The sequence below is a fragment of the Tachysurus vachellii genome, chromosome 6 (assembly GCF_030014155.1).
Source record: "Tachysurus vachellii isolate PV-2020 chromosome 6, HZAU_Pvac_v1, whole genome shotgun sequence".
Taxonomy (NCBI): Eukaryota; Metazoa; Chordata; class Actinopteri; order Siluriformes; family Bagridae; genus Tachysurus; species Tachysurus vachellii.
In genome coordinates, this window is record NC_083465.1 from 9038301 (window position 1) to 9048300 (window position 10000).

General features: G+C 39.9%; 3 protein-coding genes across 3 annotated transcripts in view; all 3 read left to right on the forward strand.

Moving 5' to 3' along the window:
* The first annotated feature begins 16 nt into the window (after nt 1-16).
* On the forward strand, nt 17-1172 carry LOC132847096 (E3 ubiquitin/ISG15 ligase TRIM25-like). The gene has a single exon (XM_060872068.1). The coding sequence runs from the start codon at nt 391-393 to the stop codon at nt 1018-1020; it is 630 nt and encodes a 209-aa protein (XP_060728051.1). The 5' UTR covers nt 17-390; the 3' UTR covers nt 1021-1172.
* Nucleotides 1173-1555: 383 nt separating this feature from the next.
* LOC132847097 (tripartite motif-containing protein 16-like) lies at nt 1556-2818 on the forward strand. The gene is made up of 3 exons (XM_060872069.1): nt 1556-1691; nt 2011-2070; nt 2278-2818. The coding sequence occupies exons 2-3, from the start codon at nt 2025-2027 to the stop codon at nt 2802-2804; spliced, it is 573 nt and encodes a 190-aa protein (XP_060728052.1). The 5' UTR covers nt 1556-1691; nt 2011-2024; the 3' UTR covers nt 2805-2818.
* Nucleotides 2819-7504: 4686 nt separating this feature from the next.
* LOC132846775 (E3 ubiquitin/ISG15 ligase TRIM25-like) overlaps nt 7505-10000 on the forward strand; it is a 3241-nt gene continuing 745 nt past the window's right edge. The window contains exons 1-3 of the mRNA XM_060871492.1: nt 7505-8716; nt 9294-9423; nt 9743-9802. Coding sequence (XP_060727475.1) covers nt 8117-8716; nt 9294-9423; nt 9743-9802 — 790 coding nt within the window. The 5' untranslated portion in view covers nt 7505-8116. The remainder of the gene's footprint in view (nt 8717-9293; nt 9424-9742; nt 9803-10000) is intronic.

The window sequence follows — 10000 nt, forward strand, 5'->3', positions numbered from 1 at the left end:
ACGTTGCGCGTGCCTGTGTTTCTCCGTTCAAATAAAGCAGACAGCTGATGACGCACTTTTGAAAGACTACAACGCACGCGCGTAAAAGCAAAGTAAAAAAAAATCGCTCTTGGGTCAAACTGATAAATCATTTTCTTTCCCATCGACGACATGTCCTGCGTAATTTTTATTTTTGAAAGTAAAAATTATACTTATAGTTTTAGGGTGGCTGAGATCACAGACAGGTGATTATTTCGAACGAACGAACCATCGAACGAACCATCGAACGAACCATCGAACGAACCATCGAACGAACGACCGAACTCTCTCTCTCCCTCTCTCACTCACACACACACACACACACACACACACACACCCACTCACTCACTCACTCTCTCTCGGTGCAGGAAAATGGCAGAGGCCAGTATTTCAGTAGATCATTTTTCTGTGGATCACTTCAGCTGTCCAGTGTGTCTTTATCTCCTGAATGATCCAGTGACTACTTCCTGTGGTCACAGTTTCTGTAAGGTGTGTATTAATGCTCACTGGGATCAGGAGGATGTGAAGAGCGTCTACAGCTGTCCTCAGTGTAGAGAGACCTTCACTCCAAGGCCTGTTCTACGCAGGAACTACATGCTGGCTGAAGTGGTGGAGAAACTGAAGAAGACTGAAATCCAAGCTGCTTCTCCTGCTCACTTTTACGCTGGACCTGGAGATGTGGAGTGTGATTCCTGCACAGGGAGAAAACACAAAGGCGTCAAGTCCTGTCTGGTTTGTCAGGCCTCCTATTGTGAAGAACATCTTAAACCTCACTATCAGTCTCCTGCCTTTAAGAAGCACAAGTTAGTTGAAGCCTGTGCAGAGCTCCAAGAGAAGATCTGCTCTGAACATGACAAACCGATGGAGATCTACTGTCGTACTGACCAAAGCTTCATCTGTTACTTGTGTATGAGGGAAGAACACAAAGGTCATGATACAGTTTCAGCTAAAGCAGAAAGAACTAAAAAACAGGTGAGAACTGGATATTATTATTCTTTTTAAGTTAATTTCTACAAATTGTATTTCTAATCTAATTTCTATTGAGGTGATCTGATTGGTTATTTGACTGTCATTCAGTGTAAGGTGGATTTTTATTAAAAGTCAAAATGTGTTTTGTAAAGTCGTGTGAAACAGCTCAGACCAGTCAGTGTACTTTAAATAGTCAACGGCATAATGATGATGATGATGATGAAGATATTTATCATGGTCATGTGAAACTTTTTTCTGATTTCAAATTCTATTTTGTTTTACTTCTAAAAGTGTTGAAGATTCCTTAAGGCACATTTATATTGACTTTATATTTATATGACATCCACTTCCTCCAGGTAACATTCATTGTCTGAGCTACAGAGGGCGCTGTTCCTCACAAAGTTTCCTCCTAAAAGCTCATTACAGCAACAAGAAATGTTCCTGTCTAAGATCACAAGTGTGTCTTTGTTCTGATTCAGTCTGAGATTCATTCGTTCCTCTCATCCACTTTTCTCCTTCTCTATGATGTGTTTCCTCTCTGTAGAGTTTCCCGTCTCTCTGTGTTTCTCCTGGATGTGACGACTCACCCAGCTTCACTGTCAATAAACATCTCTCATATGATGGAGTGAGAAAATCTCTCTCAGATCTGAAAAAACGAGTGAAGCAAATTTGTGAGGAGAAATTCAGCAAAATCAGAGCACAAGGTGAACAAACAAACATTGTTTCTGTATCACAGTAAAAAGAGCCATAAAATTCATCTAACAGAAATAAGAAGTAAGCAGGAAAAAGACTGCAGAAAATCACACACTATTAGCGCCAGTCTTGTAAATGACATCAAGATCAATTTAGCAGACAAACAAAGTACAAATCTTACATTTGTGGAGAAAATCGTAGCAGATGAATAAATTGAGATGTGACGTTGTTGACGTCTGAAATAAACGTGAGGAAGCAAATTTTTCACATTCACACTTTAAACTATCAACGTCATTTTTCTGTCTCTATTTTGTCTCTGTGTCTCTAAAGCTGCAGCAGTTCAGATGAGCTTATCTTCAGAACCAAAGAGCAGAGAAGATTTTCTGCAGTGTAGGTTTTACAGACACACACACACACACACACACACACACACACGAACATACACACACACAGACATGTCTGTATTGTTGATCTAAATCTGATCCATGTATATACTGTAGAGCTGCATTAGGAGGGTAGAAACACAGACAGGTCTCACACACACTTATTATAAATCCTGTGATTGACATCTAACATGTGGACATTTTATTACTTTAGATTTTTGTTATCTGACTCTGGATCCAAACACAGCACATCATCAACTCATTCTGTCTGAGAAGAACAGAGTGGTGACATGCAGTGAGACACAACAGCGATACTCTGATCATCCAGAGAGATTTGACTCCTTGTCTCAGGTGTTGTGTAAGGAGAGTGTGTGTGGACGCTGTTACTGGGAGGTGGAGAGGAGCGGTTATGTGGACATATCAGTGTCATATAAAGAGATCAGCAGGAAAGGACAGGATATTGAGTTTTTGTTTGGACACAACAGTCAGTCCTGGAGTCTGTGGTGTTCTTCTTCCCCTGTCTCTTTCTGGCACAACAACATTAAGACTGAGCTCCAATGTCCGTCATCCTCCAGAATAGGAGTGTATGTGGATCACAGTGCAGGAACTCTGTCCTTCTACAGCGTCTCTGACACCATGAGGCTCCTCCACAGAGTCCACACCACATTCACTCAGCCTCTATACGCTGGAGTCTTGATGTGGCGTTATAACTCATCTGTGAGGTTTTGTGATCCAAAATAAAATGTTAGTAAAAGTGTTTATAAAAACTAGAAGTGAGGTGTGAGATTTAATTTGTGCCTGAGCTACACTGGACATCAGGGGCGATTCTAGGGTCAGAGCTTTAGGGGTGTTGAGCTCCTTTTTGGGGGTGCTGAAACTAAGGATATGATCAAAAGGCACAAAGAGGCGTGCCATTTTAAATGTCTTCATTATTACTATTATTATTATTATTATTATTGGGCTTAGAAACTTTTTTAAATGACAAATTCCTTTCACAAGAGAAGCTGTATTCTCCATTGTGTGTTTGAAATAAATAAAATCAGGGGACCATTGCCTAGATAAGTAATTTGATACAACAACAGCTGGTTTGCATTATCTGTTATTTTAGCTTGCTTAACATTTTTCAGAAGAACAAAAACAAGACAGAGGTCATTATGGACTGTCCCTAGTCTCTCACCTGAATCTGTCTTTTTTCTTTTAAAGACTGTCGTATGTCCATTGCTCACTGGCAGGCCACACCCACCCACACAGAGAGAGAGAGAGAGAGAGAGAGAGAGAGAAATGCTAGGAGTTCAGGAGTTAAAGGCAGGGTCTCCGATTTTTGAGAAATGCTTCAGAAAATTGAGTCGGGCCGACTACTAAACAAAAATCAAAACAAAAATCAAAAGAAACGTGTAGCCAATGAGCAGGGGGGGGGGCTCGTCAATATGCGGCGGAGATAGTGTTCAGTGCGCATGTGTGACAGCAGAAAGCGGTTTTAATATTGACATGGAGGATAAAAACAAAGAAAGAAAGCGAAGAAAGGCTTACGATAAGGCAAGAAGTAGGACCCGTGTTAATATAGGATCAGCTTTCCAGCGCTGGAGAGAACTGAAGGAGCGGGAAGTTGGCCGCATATTCACAGATTGGAGTTTCCTGAGTCAATAACTCCTGAGTTAAACGCTGTTACTACACAAATAACACCTCTTTTCTATCGTAGTAATGTAGAGAGGCAGCTACAACCGCGTTTTGTGTAGTAACAGTGTTTAGCTCAGGAGTTATTGACTCGGGAAACTCCAGTCTGTGAATATGCGGCCAACTTTACTTAAGACGCCGAGGCGCTTTTTTCCTTATTGATAGGTGAGTAACGTTGGTTTTGCTTTGTTACACAGAACTAATATATGCCGTCCTTTGCATGATTATGCTTGTGTCATTTTTGCTTGTTTGTTTATCTGCAGGGGGCACGGTGGCTTAGTGGTTAGCACGTTCGCCTCACACCTCCAGGGTCGGGGTTCGATTCCCGCCTCCACCTTGTGTGTGTGGAGTTTGCATGTTCTCCCCGTGCCTCGGGGGTTTCCTCCGGGTACTCCGGTTTCCTCCCCCGGTCCAAAGACATGCATGATAGGTTGATTGGCATCTCTGGAAAAATTGTCCCTAGTGTGTGATTGCGTGAGTGAATGAGTGTGTGTGTGCCCTGTGATGGTTTGGCACTCCGTCCAGGGTGTATCCTGCCTTGATGCCCAATGACGCCTGAGATAGGCACAGGCTCCCCGTGACCCGAGGTAGTTCGGATAAGCGGTAGAAGATGAATGAATGAATGAATGTTTATCTGCAATCGTATTGTTCTTCCCTTCAGCTATGATAGACACATTTCTTTCCGTTAGTTGCCTGAGTTACGCATGTATGTGTGGGCGGAGCTATCAATACAGGGGTGGGACCCGTTTGGGTTAGGGGCGTGTTTGTTTTGGTGATTTCAAATGTCGACATTGGCTTTCAAAAAGCGGAGACCCTACCTTTAAGCCTGGTTCAAGTTAAATCCTCTGTGTGTGAGGAATGAATAAATACAGGGGAAAAAACATTAACATAAACTTTCTTTTATTGTCTAGTTTGATAGTCAGCCACAACTGAAAAATAACTATAAATCTAGGAATGAATAACAATTCATTTAAAAAGCCACAGTGAGTGTTTTCACACATACAGTACTGGTGGTATACAGTGATATGTCGGTCCAAACGCCAGAGCTTCATGTTTCCATGATTTCTTAAATTTTTTTTTTTTTATTGCAAATTCAAAGATGATATTAATCAAAAACAACTATGTATACATTACACAAAATGTATCATCAACACATCCAACATTAACTGAACAGATGTATGAGAATAGATAGAAAAAAAGGCAGAAACAGAACAAGTAAAGAAAAGAGGGTACTAAAGAAAAAAAGAAAACAAATAAAAACATCAAAACAAGTATTAATCACATTACATGAAAGATCTCATCATATCTCTTCAAAAAAGAAATACATTTTTTGTTATTAATTACTCTCAGTGATTTAATTAAATGTTCTACTACACATAAGAACTCTATAAAAGTAGGTATTTTCTTAAGAAATCTTTGTTTGTGAAAATTTAACTTTGCCACGAGGATAAGAAAGTTAACAGTTGACTCTAAAGATTTGTTTTGGTTTTCAAAAAAAAACCCCAAAATATCCTTAATGTGAAAAACACCATTCACGTTAATTTTAGAAAAACAATAGAGACTCAAATCTTTCCAGGAGAGTGAAGAAACATTACATGAGAAAAATAAGTGACAAATATCTTCACTTTCTTTTTTACAGAAGGTACATATATCAGCTACATCACAAAATTTAGACAAAAATGCATTACAAGGGTATATTCATTCATTCATTTTCTACCGCTTATCCGAACTATACCTCGGGTCATAGGGCATCAAGGCAGGATACACCCTGGACGGAGTGCCAACCCATCGCAGGGCGCACACACACACACACACACACACTACGGACAATTTTCCAGAGATGCCAATCAACCTACCATGCATGTCTTTGGACCGGGGGAGGAAACCGGAGTACCCGGAGGAAACTCCCCGAGGCACGGGGAGAACATGCAAACTCCACACACACAAGGTGGAGGCGGGAATCGAACCCCGACCCTGGAGGTGTGAGGCGAATGTGCTAACCACTAAGCCACCGTGCCCCACAAGGGTATATATTATGCAAAATTTTTAAGTGCACTTCTTTCACTTTATTCGGAATATAGTATTTATATGGTAATAACCATGTTTTCCTCCATTTAATGTTACCTATTTTAGAACTCCAAAAAAATTTCTTCATGTTTCCATGATGACTGACCGGAAAAGACGCACGTGACGTCATGTTTACATGACTCCCGATTGTTAAAATGAGTATCAAATTAACGATAAACTTTAACAACAGAGACACACGTACACACCACACAGGTACGCAGTTTATTTGTCGCGCTGCTGTTTTTGTTTCACGCTCTAGCAGTTAATAAACAGAACCGCATGCGTCTTGCGGAAGAACATTGTAACCGGGGCTACTTCTCTCTGTTTATGACTATGGACGAGTCACTCAGGTCCTGTGCTACTCCACAGCGGCGGCGACCCGCTGGACTAAAATATTAATAAAAATTTTAGGGGTGCTGAGCTCCTAAAAAGGGGCTAGCCTCGCCCATGGTTCATACAGTTATCTAATCAGCCAATCATGTTGCAGCAGGAAAATGCTAATAGATATAGGTCAAGAACTTCTTCCTAGATGTATTTCAGAAACCGCCGATCCCCTGGGATATTCGTCAGTGTCTACAGAGATTACACAGATCTGCTCTGTTGAGGTAAAGACCTTGTTGAGAAGACTAAATGCTACAGACTGTTGTGTGTGAAAATCACAACAGATCATCAGCTTCCAAAAATTCTCGAACCAGCCCATCTGGTACCCACAACCATGTCAAGGTTAAGATCACAGAGATCTTCATCACCATTCTGATTTTTGTAACCATTAACTGAAGCTCCTGATTAGTATCAGCATTATTTTTTTGGTTGAGAAACTTAATAAACACATTCTTGTTATTGTATATTATATTATTGTTCCCATCCCATCAAGAAGTACTCAAAGAATAAACAGACTCTGTGGCATAACATTAAGGAGGGATTAGGACAAGTATGGCAACTCTGTGCACACCACCAGTGGGTGGCAACAATATTCACAATAACACAATAGCATTGTGTTCATATAATATGTAAAAATGAGTTTATTTTATTGTAGGGTATTAAGACCAGCTGATGTAATCTTCAGTCATTTAATCGAGTCTGATTAATATAGATGAGTTTTTATGGCATCAGTTAGAAGCTAATATCGTGTGTGTGTGTGTGTGTGTGTGTTCTTAGTCATTTAAAATGGATTAAAAATGTTTTAATCCATGTGACAAGATGTGAACACCCCCCCCCCCCCCCTTCTGAATTCAAACATCCTTTGGGAATTTTATTTAGCAGGATATAATGAAGTGCCATCCAGAATCATTGCCACCCTGCTGTGTAATTATAGTTCACATAGTTATATTTTCTCTCAATTATGTGTACTCATCGATTCAGGAACCCATGTACAGTTCATACCAGGGGCGGTTTTAGGATTTCATCTTTATGGGGGCTTAGCCCTCAGTGAGAATTTAAAAGTTTTATATTATATATTATATGACTACATACTGTAGTAAGCCAAAGGTTATGGTATTATTTAAAATGGCAAAAGTGGACACCAAAATTTTATGCATGATGCAATGATGCCAGTCTTGAATCAAATCAGTTCATGTATGTGTGCATTCTCTACAAACAGTGTGTCCAATGAATGCAGTCATTAATAAACAAATATTCACAAGACAAAGAACAAATCAATAAATGTTATTTTTATTTTGTATTGAATGGATTGTTTGCATTAATATTTTGTTTTTGCTATCAACTCTGGTAATAAGAATAGTGAAATTCCACTGGTACTGGTATAACTGATTTTTCTTTTTCAATTTAATTTAATAATGCAGTTAATTTTTATAAAATACCTTCTATAACCGTCCTACACCGATTAACGTTATAGATAAATGCGTCCAGCACCGACTGCGCGTGCACGTTGCGCGTGCCTGTGTTTCTCCGTTCAAATAAAGCAGACAGCTGATGACGCACTTTTGAAAGACTACAACGCACGCGCGTAAAAGCAAAGTAAAAAAATTCGCTCTTGGGTCAAACTGATAAATCATTTTCTTTCCCATCGACGACATGTCCTGCGTAATTTTTATTTTTGAAAGTAAAAATTATACTTATAGTTTTAGGGTGGCTGAGATCACAGACAGGTGATTATTTCGAACGAACGAACCATCGAACGAACGAACCATCGAACGAACGAACCATCGAACGAACGAACCATCGAACGAACCATCGAACGAACGACCGAACTCTCTCTCTCTCTCTCTCTCCCTCTCTCACTCACACACACACACACACACACACACACACACCCACTCACTCACTCACTCACTCTCTCTCGGTGCAGGAAAATGGCAGAGGCCAGTATTTCAGTAGATCATTTTTCTGTGGATCACTTCAGCTGTCCAGTGTGTCTTTATCTCCTGAATGATCCAGTGACTACTTCCTGTGGTCACAGTTTCTGTAAGGTGTGTATTAATGCTCACTGGGATCAGGAGGATGTGAAGAGCGTCTACAGCTGTCCTCAGTGTAGAGAGACCTTCACTCCAAGGCCTGTTCTACGCAGGAACTACATGCTGGCTGAAGTGGTGGAGAAACTGAAGAAGACTGAAATCCAAGCTGCTTCTCCTGCTCACTTTTACGCTGGACCTGGAGATGTGGAGTGTGATTCCTGCACAGGGAGAAAACGCAAAGGCGTCAAGTCCTGTCTGGTTTGTCAGGCCTCCTATTGTGAAGAACATCTTAAACCTCACTATCAGTCTCCTGCCTTTAAGAAGCACAAGTTAGTTGAAGCCTGTGCAGAGCTCCAAGAGAAGATCTGCTCTGAACATGACAAACCGATGGAGATCTACTGTCGTACTGACCAAAGCTTCATCTGTTACTTGTGTATGAGGGAAGAACACAAAGGTCATGATACAGTTTCAGCTAAAGCAGAAAGAACTAAAAAACAGGTGAGAACTGGATATTATTATTCTTTTTAAGTTAATTTCTACAAATTCTATTTCTAATCTAATTTCTATTGAGGTGATCTGATTGGTTATTTGACTGTCATTCAGTGTAAGGTGGATTTTTATTAAAAGTCAAAATGTGTTTTGTAAAGTCGTGTGAAACAGCTCAGACCAGTCAGTGTACTTTAAATAGTCAACGGCATGATGATGATGATGATGATGATGATGAAGATATTTATCATGGTCATGTGAAACTTTTTTCTGATTTCAAATTCTATTTTGTTTTACTTCTAAAAGTGTTGAAGATTCCTTAAGGCACATTTATATTGACTTTATATTTATATGACATCCACTTCCTCCAGGTAACATTCATTGTCTGAGCTACAGAGGGCGCTGTTCCTCACAAAGTTTCCTCCTAAAAGCTCATTACAGCAACAAGAAATGTTCCTGTCTAAGATCACAAGTGTGTCTTTGTTCTGATTCAGTCTGAGATTCATTCGTTCCTCTCATCCACTTTTCTCCTTCTCTATGATGTGTTTCCTCTCTGTAGAGTTTCCCGTCTCTCTGTGTTTCTCCTGGTTGTGACGACTCACCCAGCTTCACTGTCAATAAACATCTCTCATATGATGGAGTGAGAAAATCTCTCTCAGATCTGAAAAAACGAGTGAAGCAAATTTGTGAGGAGAAATTCAGCAAAATCAGAGCACAAGGTGAACAAACAAACATTGTTTCTGTATCACAGTAAAAAGAGCCATAAAATTCATCTAACAGAAATAAGAAGTAAGCAGGAAAAAGACTGCAGAAAATCACACACTATTAGCGCCAGTCTTGTAAATGACATCAAGATCAATTTAGCAGACAAACAAAGTACAAATCTTACATTTGTGGAGAAAATCGTAGCAGATTAATAAATTGAGATGTGACGTTGTTGACATCTGAAATAAACGTGAGGAAGCAAATTTTTCACATTCACACTTTAAACTTTCAACGGCATTTTTCTGTCTCTATTTTGTCTCTGTGTCTCCAAAGCTGCAGCAGTTCAGATGAGTTTACCTTCAGAACCAAAGAGCAGAGAAGATTTTCTGCAGTGTAGGTTTTACAGACACACACACACACACACACACACACACACACACACACACACACACAGAGACACAAACATACACACACACAGACATGTCTGTATTGTTGATCTAAATCTGATCCATGTATATAGAGCTGCATTAGGAGGGTAGAAACACAGACAGGTCTCACACACACTTATTATAAATCCTGTGATTAACATCT

Coding starts and splice junctions, on each gene's coding strand:
- LOC132847096 (XM_060872068.1), top strand. CDS start 391: ATGGCAGAGGCCAGTATTTCAGTAGATCATTTTTCTGTGGATCACTTC.
- LOC132847097 (XM_060872069.1), top strand. CDS start 2,025: ATGAGCTTATCTTCAGAACCAAAGAGCAGAGAAGATTTTCTGCAGT. Junction 2,071..2,277: donor CAGAGAAGATTTTCTGCAGT/GTAGGTTTTACA, acceptor TTATTACTTTAG/ATTTTTGTTATCTGACTCTG.